The sequence below is a fragment of the Anneissia japonica genome, unplaced genomic scaffold (genome assembly GCF_011630105.1).
Source record: "Anneissia japonica isolate Jap-2015-1 unplaced genomic scaffold, ASM1163010v1 scaffold287754_len4335492_cov202, whole genome shotgun sequence".
NCBI classification, from domain to species: domain Eukaryota; kingdom Metazoa; phylum Echinodermata; class Crinoidea; order Comatulida; family Comatulidae; genus Anneissia; species Anneissia japonica.
Window position 1 is genome coordinate 1,195,458 of NW_022705543.1, and position 15,978 is coordinate 1,211,435.

The window sequence follows — 15,978 nt, forward strand, 5'->3', positions numbered from 1 at the left end:
TATACTGGTTGAAGTATTTCAATGCATTTATAAGCTTAATCTCCACCATTTAAGTTAATACAGTATATATCAGCATTTAGGTCAGGCATTTCATGTGTTATAATATGTGAATGTTGTCTGTCTTTGCAGAATACGCTGCAAACATAATTGAAATGGCTCTGTACATGGCAAAAAGTAATATGAAAGAGTTTTTTACACTGCTTACATAATGTGCGATCCGGGAACAATTGATGGGAAATTACCGAAACCAGACAAAAATCAGTTCATGTCCAGTTTACTCAGCCGATACAGTAACATGACCATGTTAAACTTTTTTTTATAAGAACCATTCAAATTATGCCCAGGCTCACTGTTGTTATTTTTTGCTGATTCCAGCATTGCTCTATTTTGTTCTTAATTTCACACACATTTACAGAAAATTGTTATTGTACAGCAGTATATTACTGTGCTATAAACATTATAAGATCGTTATCGTTGAAATATAAACAGGCCTTTATCCTCAACCTGGGCTTCAATATTTGGAAAAGCTTTTGGTTTGTACACTGATTGTACTTTAAACATTTCTGATGAGGTAGTTCTTGTTATCTTGCATAGTAAAAGACCTACTACATGTCTTGTGACATGTTTCCAAACTACATCTTCCACGTTGTATTAACAAATTCTACCCACTTATTAAATGTTTCTATATCTTTTTTTGAAAGAGAACAAAAGATAGTTTCTGGTGACTAAATTGCATTCTGATGTGTTGAATTTGTGTAGAAAAAAATCATGGAAAATAATTTTATATAACCAATTATGTTATTTACTAAGATAATTCATATATAAGGGTTTTTTGAAATGATAATACTGTTATTGCAATAAGCAAGCAATTACCATTAATCATTTTTTAAACAAATTAAATTGGATAACAATTATATTTATTATTACATGTACTAATCTTTACATTTAATGATAAAATAAAGCATGCTTTAGCATGAATATTGCAATCATAACTGTAAATTAGTGGAAAGTGTCTTCACTTTGTTTCAGTACTTATTAAAGGTTGTCCCATTTTGTGAAAAAATAATAAGAGTTCGTCAGTGTTAAATAATATAGGCATATCATGAGAGTCTCTTGTAGCATGGATACTGCAATAGTAATCAAACAAGTATTTCATTAATCAAATTGTAAATGATTTTAATTGAATTGCAATTATACAGTATATAGTACAGTAGTAATACTATTTAGATTTAAAAAAAAGAAAAAAAAAAGAAATGCATATTGTTTTTAAGGTTGTTGGACATACCGTATTACTAAAATAAATATGCTATTACGAAGCACACAAAACCTGGTATAGTGTAATGCCTTAATTTTGTTAATAAATAGGTGCCTAGTATCGTCAGGAAAATTGAATCATACAATTTTACATCTTACACTGTATTGTTTGCTCTGTAATTCATAAGCTATTGGAATTATGCTTTACATAGTCTATTTTATAACAATAGTGAATGATATGCAGATTGTATAAGCCTATTTATGAACAGAAAACACCTCAATTTCAGGGCATTCTATATTATATAGTTGAATTGCATTGTAATTAACCAAAAATAAATTATTGTTAAAATATACAATTTTAATAGATAAAATTAATTTAACACAGACATAGTAATTCATACTGGCAATACATTAACATAGCTACAGCATGAGGAGCCTCTGGTTAAAGGAGGTCTGGGGAGGATATTTAAACCCTGTGTAGTTGGCACTGGGTTCAGGAAATGCCTCATGTATGGACTTCATTACACGACATCAGCACTCGCCTGTCTTTGCCAAGATAACCCCAGCACCAACATACAAATTGCCGATCGGCTATATACCTGTAACGCCTGGAAAAAAAAAGGGAAAAAATTGTGAAGCAATATTAATATAGATTTTTTTTGTGTGTGAGGGGAAGAGAAAACAGGAATTAAAGCATAACTACACCTCATAAATAGTAATCAGATTTAATAAAATATTTTATTGGTCAATTCCACTTGTAAGCAGTGGGGTATTTTGCAAGACTTGCATGTAAGTGCACAAACGACGAAAAAGTAAGGTACCACCCAAAATATTAACTAATGTATGCCTAATAGAACAAAAATATATGTTGATGTTTGCGGTACACCACATAGGCAGTTTTGAAAAGAACTCTTGTAGTTAAGAAACTCTCAACGTTTTGATTGAGTTGCTTCAGTCGTCTTCGGGAGAATAATACCTGCAGAAATTGCAAACAGGGAAATACTTATATGTTTGAGTAGAGAAGTACAAAAATAATTCATCTATGTATTCTTTACCTTTCGACTCCCCCTTCGGTCACAGGCTACTGGTATTGTGAAACAATATGCAATTTGTAGTTTTGCAGGATTTAAGATGGCTGGTTCAAACCAAGGATGTGTGGTAATGCACCCATTGTGGTATGGCTCTTCATTGTTTTTTTGCATAACCTTTTCAATCTGTTAAAAAAAGATGGAACATGAATTCATGAAAACTTTAAAAATATTTAATCTGCAATACAACAGAGGTAATGTAATACACGCCTTTTCCACAGTGCAGTAGTACTAGTAGTACTCTAGACTAGCATTGCTTTATTTACCATATGAGAGTTTCCTGTGTTAAAAACATGATTTATACTACACTTATTAATACTTGTACTTTATAATAAGAGAAATCTCATATTATTGACACCTGGAACAGTAACAATACGAAAGTACTATGCTACTGCACTGTAATGCTTAGGCCTATTTTAATACACTACCTAGATAGGGTTTTCTTTTTCCATTTTGATTTCCGAGGTCAAAAACATTTTTCAATTTTTTTTTTCAATCATATAGTGGTGTAGAATAGTCATTTGAGAACATTTTCAAGAAAAAAATAAGGTGGTACGACCCTCTGTTATGAAGTTTTAGATAACATGAGGACAAGAATTCTGCTTCAAAGCTTATTTTCATGGTAGGGAGGAAGAATTTTTTTTTTCTCACATCAAACATGAAAAAATAGTGTCACAAGGAAAACTATGAGACCAAAATTGCATACAAGAAATTATGTAATTCATCTAAACCAAGCAGAAACTTTGCCTATGAATAACAGTCATAATGCAATTTCTCTAAATAATAATGCACAATTTACTCCAACACAACAGGCATCATGGATGCCATGTGGCTACAATAGTATAGAACAACAGTAGAGCATAGGACTGCAAGTGATCTGGCTAACGTGCGGATGGGTTGTAAATAGACCTACTGTATATATTTAATGGAGTTTTGTATAAAAAAAAATAAATCATTCAAGTCAGTGGCCTCTCTGATGGTTGGGAGGGGATGCTAACCAATTATTTTATTTTACATGGCCTTAATTTGTATTTTAATTTTTTTTTAATTTTCATTTCAACAATATTTTGTGAGGGTGGTCCATCCAGCCTGAGCTGATCAATTGGGACCCTCAGTACATACAATTAAAACATAAGTATAAAAATTAAACTTGATCTTTAACATAAACAAATTAATTAAATTAAACCGGGAAAAATCAAATGGTTCTTACTTCTTGACAACAGGAACGATTTCCCCACATCTCTTCCACGATGCAGTTTCCACAAGTACACCTGAAAATAACAGAAATGCATTTTATAGAACATAATAGAAGGACTAGGCCCAATTATCATAACTCAGACAGGTTCTATTTCCCCAAATAGAAGCCCAGGGTATGATTTTAATGGCTCAGTTGACTTGTAGTCTACAAATACTTTCAGAAAAAAAATATCAAAGATACGCTTTAAATTATGCATGCAATGTTAAAATATTCTGTTTGGTTTTCTATCCATACAACTTTAAATAGGGCACGCTGATGTCAGATTTAAAAGGATATTTTTTTTTTATTTGGTTGAAATGGAATTCCCCTGGGTATACACCCACCAACTAACTAGGCACCCACCAACTAACTAGGCTAAAATAGGCCAAACATGGCAATAGGCATTAGTCTATTAGTATTATTTTAGTACCACCCTAACCCTCCCTACAGTATAGGCCTAGCCAAAGATGACCTAGCCTAGATAGGCAAAGAAGGGCTATCCTAGGCATATAGACCTCGCTAGACTAGGCTATAAAACAGGCCTAGCCTAGGAGGTAGACCCCAGACTATGAATTGGCTAGGCCTAGTTAGAAGCCTCCACCCAAACAAAAAAAAATGCCATAAAAACCGTCCGCGCAATTGGAAAAATAAGGGCTAATTTCCACGCTGGTTTTTCCGAAAAAATCATCCTAGGCATATAGACCTCGCTAGACTAGGCTATAAAACAGGCCTAGCCTAGGAGGTAGACCCCAGACTCCTAGCCGTACGGCGCTCTACCCTCTCTAGGCCTAGCTAGGACTGGTCTAGCCTTTGCTTTGACATAATATATAATAAATCTGCTACGGGATGTCAAACAACCAGTATAATATGTTCAAAAAACATATGATATGAATAAAATTACCATTCCCGTCTTGCCGCACGTTTATATTTCCCGGTAAACCTAGGCGAATAAGTTCACCAAGCCTACTGACACTGTAGCATCATCATCCATCAGCAACAGCGACGGGCCTTGCTTGCTTGGTTCATCGTCGCGAATAAATGCCATAATTTGGCCAAAATTTGTAATAAGCCTACGAGGCTCCGCAGCTTTTTCTTCATCGGATAATGATGACTGATTGTCACTTGCCATAAGATCGGTCAATTGATATTAATAATAATTGGAATTGTGATGAACACTATAAAATCCGCGAGAACAAAATGGCTACAGCTAAAAACTTGTGCATTGTGGATTCATAGAGCTATTAAACATTATTAAATCTCTATGTGTGGATTTCACAAAATTTCACGCATGCGTGTAATTACATCCGTCCCGTGTGTAGGTGAGAGGAGGAAAAACAACATTAAACTTTAAAAAATAATTTGAGAAATATATAGCCAAATTTTAATCATTTACGATGAAATACATATCCAGGAACAAAAATGTAAAGCGGATTAGCTATTACCATCACTGTATTGTGTAAATTGGCAAATAACCTCCACATTCCCTATCCTCGCAGTATAAATTTATCTTTTTGTGACGTCACAAAAAGATTTTCAGTGACTTTCGGGGGGAATTTTTGGGGGTAAGGTATTGTCCAATACGTTTAATATTGGGTGTTAAGTATTGGGTGAGTTTTTTCAATGACTTTCTAAACAATGATGACAAGATTTTGGATTTCTAGAAACCGTTTCATATCCACACAGAACCAAAACAAAAAAATAAACTACGTCTTTTCGTACTTTTACACCATAGGGGTTAGGCTACTTGGCGTGAAGCTTTAATTAATTTCACCATTTAACTGTTGTCTGATTTTACCTATGTTTTCACACGTAATGAATGAAAACATATTAAATGGGAGATCAGATATTTAGGCCTATCTATCATTTGATGAAATAAATGAACAACGTTATAAAAATACAAGTTAACTACTAAATAGGCGTAGGACCGACTGCCTGTGGATTACATTTGGCAGTACCGATTTGGCTTATGTGGACTACATTTGGCAGGTAATTTTAAAGCCGAAATCGATCCGATGGACCGATTTTGGCCCCTGACGAAATTTGTGGGGACACGCTCTTTAATTCGGACTCCGTTTCGGTGAATTTATGGAGCTACCGGAGGGGAGAGGGAATAGGTTCACCGCATTTGAAAGTCAGATGATTTGAAATGCACTCCTGCACTCGATTTGTCCCGACATCTGAAAGTCAGATGATTTGAAATGCACTACTGAACTCGATTTGTTAACCGAATGAACTGGTAGCTTTATGTAGACTATGGTCTTCATGGTCTCAAACGAATGAGATAAAAGATGAGATACTTACCCGAGTAGTCCTGAAGGGGGATGAACAATGGTAAAGTGGAAGTTTGGACTGTTCAGCAGAAAGTAATAATTCCGACACGTTACATACCACAACCCTAACGGGCGGAGCTGAATGGTTGGTAAAGTGGAAGTTTGGAGAGTTCAGCAGAAATTATGAATTTTGCCTTAGTTCGTGTTATTTTCATGTAGTATACAAATGGGCGTGGCTTAATATGCAAGTGAGAAGGAGGATGAAGCTTATTGGATTAAAACATGACAAATGGGCGGAGCTCCAATGAATCCAATTGAGAATAGTTGTGGAATAATGAGAACGAGGCTGAAGTCGAAGCAGTGTAGCGTGTAGACAATCGACTTAGTTTTTATTATTTTTCTCATTCTGGACAGCGCCACCAACGTGAAAGTTAATTTAAAGGCGGAATAATAATTCGATAAAAAGAAATCGAGTATGGGACGCCAATTAAATTAGGTACCCATGGCGCGCACTAAGTGCAATAAAGAGTGAGTAAACTAAAATTAGCCTGGAACCCAGGCTAATAGTTTTAGCAAGCGGCGCTATACGTACGATTTTTGGTTTTAGAGGAGGTAGGCACACTCTCGGACGTTACAAGTTAAGTTCGTGGGAAATGAAGTGGGACACAAGTTATTTATAGCCTAGGCCTAGCTAGGCCTAGGCTAGGCCTAGGCCTACATGATATAGCCTAGGCCTAGGCCTAGGCCTAGCTATCAGTTGATTTACCGTCGATTTATAATCAAACGGTACTGAGGGGAGGGACACACACGAATTCGATCCAACTCGGCCACAAGTCAACTCGGCCACAAAAAGTTCGGCTACAGAACAGTCAACTCGGCCACAAGTCAACTTGGCCTGCACCCGGCTAGGCCTATCTAAAAAGTGGCCGAGATTGGCACGAGACCAGACATAGGTAGGCGTAATGTGGCCTAGCAGGATCCAGTCAAGTTATTGTTATGTGGATGTAAATGAAAAGGATGCATGTTGATGACGATATATTAAAGGAAGTGGGTATAATAATAGGGCCTAACTAGCTAGGCCTTACGTTGCTGTACGGCCCTATACTATATACTAAACTAGGCCTGGCTCTTAGGCCTAGATAGGCTACACGAATACCCGATCATTTCGGTCGCGCTTCGTTTCGGTCGCGGTTTGTTTTCAACAAATATATGGAGCGCCAATGGAGTTGCGAAAACGCCAAATTTAATATAACTAGGCCTAATTATCATTGTAAGTTCGTCAATCTGTTTTTCATACTTTTTAAAATTTATGTTCTGTTGTGTTTCTACTACTAAGTAACAACATAGGCTACAGTACTTAAAAGCAAATAAAATGAGTACTATTATTACTAAACTAAATTTCAATTAATATTATGGTATTTATAAGTTATTTTCTAGTTTGTTGCATTTCTAGTACAATGTTACTCTTTTATCGGACGGTTATATTTTCGTTTTGTTATCGATCCTACGCTTCCTACTACATAACAAATACAGTAAAAAAATGAATACTAAAATTTTGGTATTTCTCGTAGTATGGTACAGTATTCTTTTTTGATATATTATTTATAAAAATCAAACTTTTTATAAGAAAAAACCTGCCAACTCGTTATTTAAATTACTTTAACATTAGTTTATTAACAATTATTTTTATTAGTATTAAAGTTATTGTTGTTACTATATTACTGTATCACTTGGTTTGAGATAACGTTTTTTTTTTAATTGTTTGTTGCGATATATATATTGATCTTTTTTTATAGCATTTTCAATGGGTCCTCGATGGTAATTTCTATTCCGGAGATGTCCGGATAGTTCTTCTGTTCGATTCTAAAAATCTAAATCCGAAGAACAAATGCGTCTCATGTGCAACGCTTGGCTGTACGGAATGTTTTTTGTACAGTGCGGGGGGTGACAGCTGCTAGGGAGCAGGTACATATGCTTATCCATGGGTTTACGGAAGAGATCAGTTTTAAGTTCACCATTTTCCATGGTCACGGTGATGTCATTTTCCATGGTCACGGTGATATATATATATATATATATTTTCATATTTATGAACTGCGCAGGGGCATCGAAGAAAATTAAAGATTTCAAGTGAAGATAATGTGTGTATTATTCGTTTATTTTTTTTAATTGTGTTTCCCTCAATTCTCTTGGTATGGTATGTTTTATCCAAACTCTGGAAGCTGCAAGAAAAATAAATAAATTTATTGTATAAAAAGATTGGATTAAATATTGTAATGATTATTGTTTTAACTAAATTATGAAATAGATTTCAGATGGTAACAACATTCAATTCAATTAAAATAAAAGATACATTTTATTGACCATGATTATTAGAGTATAGTATATGAAAATGCAACAAAATGAATAGCATGAAGCACATACAAGTTCCATTATGAATATGTCACCATAAATGGAAAAAAGAGAATATGAAAGAAAGATAAAATGTTGTTAGTAGAAAGATAGCAAAACAGAAATAAAAAAATACTTAGGCCTATGATAAACCGATTGACGAACTAATTATAATAATATATAGGGCCTAGGCATATTAAATTTTGCGTTTTCGCAACTCCTTCGGCGCTCCACATATTCGTTTGAAATAAACCGCGACCGAAATGAGGCGCGACTGAAACGAAGCGCGACCGAAACGAAGCGCGACTGAAACGAAGCGCGACCGAAATGATCGGCTACCAGCTACACTAATTATACCAAATTCTACACGGACCACGTCCACACGAATGCGAAAAAGATTAAATTTACCACATATAAGCCTAGTATAGGGGCTTATCTTATGTAGTAAAATAGGATCCATCCCTCCAGTTGGCAATTCATGTTAATCTATATTTATGGCAATGTTTTTCCGACTCAGAATTTTATAGGGGCCTAATGATTTACCTTGGTTCAGACCCCACGTCCGCTTGGTCCTTTTTGGGTTTCATTCGCTAATTTCATCGTAGATGTGCTTGTTTTTTAATCATGTTTGTCATGTTGTTCTAAACATTTTTAACAATGAATAAATGATCAGTGGGGCATCCAGGAATTTTAAATAGAAGGGGACCATGGAGGAACTTTCAGAGATGGAGGGTCTACCACCTCAGCACTACAGTGGTTTGGGCTGAGGTAATGAAATTTTTAGTTGTGGCACCTCAGGGTGGTGGGAAGTGGCACTCAGACTTCAAAATTGTGAATATAATTTTCTTTTTACCACCATTTTTTTTTTATTGACAGATTAGGTTGGCCCCAGGCGGGCAGAGTACCCATTAATCTTTCACACTGGATATAATATGATACAGTATATGTCCTACAGTCGATGTCAGAGACTCATTATGTATCAACAAAACCCATTTTGGTTGGAGAGGAGTTGGTTCGAGGAGCATATTGGTTGGGCCCCTTGCGGTTGGGGCCCTGCAGACCACCTCATGAGATTGCATAGGCGTTACGCCATTGCCCCATACAACACATTAATTTTCAATGTTCCGCACCCACATTCATTACAGCAAGCCAGGTGGCTCTCACTGGTTTTACTATACATCTCGTCTCGTATAAATCAGCTTTGTTTTGTCTATCCCGTCATTTCCACTTCAGTCTAATATGTGCGCCATGCTCTTTTTTATGCATTTCACCTCACTCTAGTTCCGTTGCCTTTAGGTATTCTTTTTCTTTTTTTTTTAAGTTATATTTTGTACCTGAATTATATTTAATGGCTTGAAAAATGCTTGCCTATTTTTAAGTAGAGGGTTGAAATGTTGTATAAAGTTTTAGTAGGTATTTGGAATACTGTATCACATGGAATTTTCATTTTGACTATGACTCGTGAACAGACAAGAGATAGCTGGTACCGGTTTACCAGTTACCTCAGACAAGAAGAGACCCTTAGGGGAGTAGCAAGTTATTGTATGAGCTAGTCAACATCTCAAGCGCTCTATAAATTGAACCACATCACATTACTCTTCATTTTCTATGTTGTTTTATCTTTTTTCCTATTTTGATGGTTTGATTTTTAACTGCTTCACTGTGAAAATCAGTACACAAAGTGCCTGCAGTATCAAAAGAATAAATAATCACTGTTAATATATATAATTAATGTGTACACATCTACGATAAACAACCAGATATTGAGTCAGGATTCAGTAAACAGGATAACCTGTTAAACCCTAATACTTCGTTAAATGCATTAGCCTTTTTCCACAAGCAGTCAATTAATTACCTCCATCAATATCTTACGTATTCACCACCGTTGGTATGTTAGCTGAATTATGCTAAAACTAGCAAATGTATTGTATTATTATGAACTTTAGTGGAGTTATATTTTTCGTCTAAGGGAGAGTTTTTATTTATTTATAAATCAAGATTGCAGAAATTTTTAAAAATATATCTATGAACTTATAGGTTTTACTAAACAAAATGATTACCGTATCTCAAAGTATATGTTTCATTAAGCAAAATGATTTTCTCAAAGTATAAGTTTCGCTAAGCAAAATGATTTTCTCCGATAGAGTGAAACAGCCCTGAATGGAATGTTACAGGGGCGAACAGATTAACTGGCTTCATCCATCCTAAATACACGGATGTTAAATGGTAAAGAACGTGGTTAATGCAGTGACGTATCCAGGATTTTGAAAAGTGGGTTGCTGAATAGAAATATTACATCCACTGAACTTTACGGAAAGCACAGACTAGGAATGTACTCTAGTGTATAATTGGCTAAGACTACAGTACACCATAAATTGGTTGCTAAGATCTTAAATAACTTACTTTGCCATTTATTTTTCATTAATTGATTATTTTGCAATGCCCAGGCTAGAATGGAATCATACTTTTTTGTTTGTTCTAGTTATGAATGAAGATTCTCCATTATCATGTATCAACTGGCAATCTTTCAAAGAGTTCTTGCAAGAGGAGAATGAGTTGCAACAAGTCTCTCTCTTAAAGAAGGTACAGTGATTCTCTATCACATTGGCAGATTCAATTTTTGAGAATTAAAAAACAATTTGGAAAAAAGAAAAGAAAATTGCATTTAAATTTCAACCTGAGAGTGCCATAACCGACTATCTAGACTAGAGTGTAATAGACATACAATTTATTACCTCAGCCCCAACCATTTTGAAGCCCGTATCCAAGACTTGGTTTTATCAACAGAACCCTGAAGAGCGGTTTGAACCAGCCAATGCTCAATGTTAAGGTTGTAGATAGTGGTACCCCTGCCTCACTATGCAGCCACTCTGCTCGCCAGACCACTTGTACGAACCTCAGGTTCATTTAGTTAAAAAGACATTGAAATACTCACCTAAAAGTTATTAAATAATAATAAATAAAACTTGGGTAATTCACTAAATTTGATTGTGAATGATCCTAACTATATGTTATCTAAATTATATTTTCAGTTTGGCTCTGGATTAAGAAAGCTGGTTTGTCCGGGATTTGAAGAATCGCACTTGGAAGATTTGATTGGCATTCTCGCAGACATTCATGTTAATGCACAAGCTCGCTGTGTGCTTCGTAGGACCATTGTTAGGTACAGAAGGCTGGATCGAGGCAGTTCTTGTTTTTGGGGAATTTTCATATCATATAAAAATTGTTATCAAATTTTAGCAATACCATGAGAATCTTTTTTAGATTTATCTCTTTACTTAACGAATAGATGAATATCATGTCATCTGGTTTTAAGATCGCAGTGCTGGTGTCAGAACTTTCTTGTCGAGGAGGCTAAGGTCCCTGACAAGGTGGTCCAAACTCCCTGACACGTGGTCAAATTTATTTGTTAGACATGTTCCTGGCTCAGTTCTGATTGGTCAGTTTTTAAGTTTGATTAACACTCCAGAAAGGTGCATTAAATATTGTTAAATTTATCCTGTTTCAGTGTGCTTCAAAGCCTACCAGATACTTTGCATGGATGCATTATAAAGTCATTGCAGACTGCCTTGACCAATCACATTGCCTCCTGTGACCAAAGTGACCAATCATCATGCAGAGTCAGGATAGATACTTTGCAGTCATTGATGGAGAACTTCAGTCTTGGAGAAGCCGCTCTGAAGGCAACTCTTCATCCAGGTAAAATTTTACAAGCAGTAGACTAATAATCCAAGAAAACTACTTAAGGAATAAAAGGTCTGTCCAGACTGTCAAATTTTATTATTTAAAGGGCCGTCGCACGTACGAGTCGCACTACAGACAGTTACTACAGCGGGACGACTCTAAACGTCCAATGGAGATTGAACCGCCTAATTGTTATTTATTCTGTACTGTAGGCGAAAAAAAAAATGATTTGTAATTGACGATCCTATGATTTGTAATTGAGATAGTATCAGAAAAAATACTAATTTTCAATTTAGGTTGATGCATAAGCTAACATAAACATATTTTATTGATTTATAAAAGAATATATGTTTCTCTCATAAAAAGAAAATGCAAATTTGTAGTTTTTAGTCATCGAATTTTTAACATTAAATAAAAAACTATAGAGGGCTGGTGTGCATTTGTGCAAGTGCGCTCTAGAGAGAGTGAAGACCGCAAGAGTTTTAGTCCGTAAATGTTATTCAGAGTTACATGATGAAGTAACCAACATCGACAGCAAGATGAGGAGCCGCATCCAAAACATAAGAAATGATGTCTGTCATATTTTAAAAGATGGTAATTAACCTCATTATTTTAACATATTTAATTCATTTTACTGTCATCCTACACCAAGTGTATGCCCATTTCAAGTTGGTAATAGTAATTGTGCACATAACTAAGCTTCATTATAAGAAGTGTTGAGTAAAGAGTACACTCTTATTGTTTAGACTTTACCAACGTTATCACCCACCTACCTTTAAGATGTCTACCACCCAGCCTTAGATTGCTACAACTACAACCCTGCCTTTGATATTCTCACTAAAGATGTATGTTATTTTTGTGAGTTATAAGATGTTCTTTTTTTAGTTCTATTTTTTGCCGATTGTCAAAATGCAGCCGGTATGATACTTATTCAGAACATGCTACTACTGGCGGATCAAGAGTTGCCTGCAAAAAAAATTGCCGATGAGCTTTGTATTAAGACAGAAAAGTCAACAGTTATTGAGTTTCACCATCTTCCCCCACTGTCCAAGCTGTTCATTTGCCAAGGTGTATTGGCAACTGTACTGAAAGATCAGTTGACGAGCCATCTTGTGGGTGATGATTCTCTTTTGGAAATGATGTTTCAACAGATCTGGTGTCTAGTGAGTGTGTGAGTTTGCCTCTGATAATAAATTTATTCATATAATTATATATTATGCAGCATTGCACTAAATTTTTATGATGAACCATTCCTTAGTTTTTACATAATACTGCTGGCAAAGAGACAACAGACAGATAGGGGAATACATTTAACCTCCTTGGTAGAGGTAAAAATCAGATACATTTGGATATCGGATTTGTGAAATGATTTTTTATCAACCTCAGATTAATGGAATCGTTTTCTGCTCTCTCTGTACTTAGAGCCGCCACTGGTTATACTATATAGCTGAAGTGCAACACTGTATAGCAAAGGTCCCAAGTTGAAAGAAGTCAATTCTGGGAGATCTACTGTGGCTGATCCAGGAATTTGAAATAAGGGGGTGGGGGACTTTTACAGATGATGGGTAGGCCTACCTCCTGAGCCCCACCATGATTATAGTATCTCTAGATTGCCACAAATGACACTCTTTTTGTTAAATTTTATATATTACTACACACAGTGATCCATCGGCAGTGACTTCCATGAAACAATTGATAATAAAATATTTAAAACTGTAAATATTATGAATTTGCGGAAGATGGGTAATTTCTGGGAGAATCTTGCTTGTTTTGCGGGAGTGCGGAAGGTCATCCCGATTTCCGGGAGACTGCCGCGAGTTTCAGGAGACTTGGCACCCCTGGTATAGTAAGGCCTGCACGGAGAATATATCCTTCGCACAAGAATTTGGCCCAGAAATCCATCCACACATTTCAGAAAATAAGGGCCAATATCCACGCAGAATAGGAGATTAATTACCCAACGGATTGGCCAGAACCTCTCATCACAACATGTTGAACTAAAAAAATGAATACATATATTTCAAATTTGTTTCCCATTTTTTGGTATAAAATTTCCTAATACAGGTTCCCCTATTTATAACTACAGGAATATGCGAGATAGGTAACATGCATGGAAAGAACCACGCTAGTATTATTTTAATAAGTGCCGCTCTTGAATAAGCGCAGCACTGAAGCCTAAAAAAATATTATAAGCCCTGCGCCGCTTATACAAGGATTTACAGTAATTTGACATTCCAATTGGACAGATTGAGTAAATGTGCTTATTCAACTGGTTTTTTTGTATTATTTTCATTCGACTGGTTTGTAAAATAGACTTTGTTGACAACGTAAATTAATGTAACCAGAGTGGGATAATCAGCATTAAGTTATCCACGTGACCAGAACAAACATGGCCGATTGGTCAGTTTAGCAACAACATTTGCGTTAATATAATTTAGATTAAATTTCAGAAAATAAAAATTATAATATTTACCCACATGAAGTCAAAAAATAATTGTAGGCTAACAGAATTCAAAAACTGGATGAAAAACATTTTTTTACGGAAAACCCATACTGCCCACAAGTCAAGCAATCTTGATTAAGCAGCGTATATTGCGTATTAACTATGCAGTCAATTTGTTTTGTCAAGTATTTACAAGTTTTCTATTCGACTGGTCGTCTTCGTTAAGTAGGATTTTACCACTGGCGCAGGTGGGCGTGGTTTAACGAAAAACGACCAGTCGAATACAGCCATTGATATGATTGTGATATATACCGTATTGAATAAGAGCTCTCTTGTTTTAAGGTACCAGACAGGACAAGGTCGTGTCCCAAGATTCCTGATCCTATGACAAAGTTTGAGAGTTTAAGCAAAGATAGTTCTAGTATTGTAAGTATAAATCATTTATTTTGAACCACCTAAGAATACAATCCTCTTTCACAGTGTAAAGAAAACTTTTTTATATACTGTATTTATTAGAGTAAAGTATTCATATTGTCGAAAGTATTTTCATATTGGAAAGGTAAAGGTAAAAGAAAAACCTGTAACTTCCATCAGCCATTTAAATTGCACTTGTCTTTGTTAAATGTCTGTGTAAACAAATTCAGCCTGGTTTACATAGGGTGAGCGATTCTATAGAAAGCAAGCTTTAGATGCTTTACTATAGAGAGCGTTGCCATACGCATTTTAATTTAACAGTTATGTAAAAACATCATATAAAAATTGGGATATATATAATCATATTCACCGTAATTGTTTAAACATATGTTTTGACAATTTGACATTTTTATTTATCTGTTCTTCTCTCACCCAGTATGACTTACATGAGCATGTGCCTCCGCTTGATCATTCCAACCTCTCTACAATTCAAAGTGTGTTTGATTATCGTTGTTTGGTGTCCGGAGGCGACAGGGTGTATATTATGGGAGTGGGAGTAAGTATGAATTTTAGCGAAAGTGTGGCTCTTACATGCTTAGTACTTTCGATGTATGCGTGTGTATGTAGCCTTCATTGAAATTTTTATAGCGCATAAAGTGAATATGAGGCCTGTCATCCAAAAACCAGCGTACTATCACTATATGTTGAACTGAGAAGAATGGGGCAGTATTGTATGCTTTTGTACGGAGAAGCCATAATTACTTTTGCTCCTAACTTTGACAATAGTAAGTTGTTTCCAGTAAATATCCCATCATTTTAAAGCTTATAATGAGGAGAATAAAAATATATTAAAAAATCGCTTTCATTTTTTTTTTTGTTCACTGATGATGGTTATGCGATGGCAAGCCTCATATATATTAGAATTCTACCCAAAAGTAATCCTGGAACAGAGAAACTTGAGGCACTCAGTGCTAGAACTGTCTCTTATACACATCTAGATGTGTATAAGAGACAGGTACAACAGTTGTATGAAAATCGTTCAATGAATCCAACTTCGCTCCCTGTGAGCGCTAGATAATGCGATGCTGTCTGCTGATTACCAGTGACAGTCTAAACCTATCATCGTTAAATACGATCTTTTGCGTGTGTTGTGTCATTGCAGTCTTTATGGAATCGTGTCGGCCGACGACCGTAGGC

General features: G+C 35.6%; 1 protein-coding gene and 1 long non-coding RNA gene across 2 annotated transcripts in view; one reads left to right on the forward strand and one right to left on the reverse strand.

The window, feature by feature from the left end:
* Positions 1-1,000: 1,000 nt before the first annotated feature.
* On the reverse strand, positions 1,001-4,659 carry LOC117105752. Its single transcript, XR_004444940.1, has 4 exons — positions 4,481-4,659; positions 3,553-3,613; positions 2,310-2,468; positions 1,001-1,862 (listed from the first exon to the last, which is right to left on the reverse strand). It is a non-coding gene; the product is annotated as an uncharacterized LOC117105752 (long non-coding RNA).
* A 1,784-nt stretch (positions 4,660-6,443) lies between these two features.
* Positions 6,444-15,978, forward strand: part of LOC117105845 — a 16,263-nt gene continuing 6,728 nt past the window's right edge. Inside the window, exons 1-8 of the mRNA XM_033247153.1 lie at positions 6,444-6,461; positions 10,723-10,823; positions 11,273-11,439; positions 11,749-11,956; positions 12,350-12,518; positions 12,810-13,087; positions 14,710-14,793; positions 15,218-15,400. Of these exons, the coding sequence (XP_033103044.1) occupies positions 10,725-10,823; positions 11,273-11,439; positions 11,749-11,956; positions 12,350-12,518; positions 12,810-13,087; positions 14,710-14,793; positions 15,218-15,400 (1,188 nt within the window). The 5' untranslated portion in view covers positions 6,444-6,461; positions 10,723-10,724. The remainder of the gene's footprint in view (positions 6,462-10,722; positions 10,824-11,272; positions 11,440-11,748; positions 11,957-12,349; positions 12,519-12,809; positions 13,088-14,709; positions 14,794-15,217; positions 15,401-15,978) is intronic.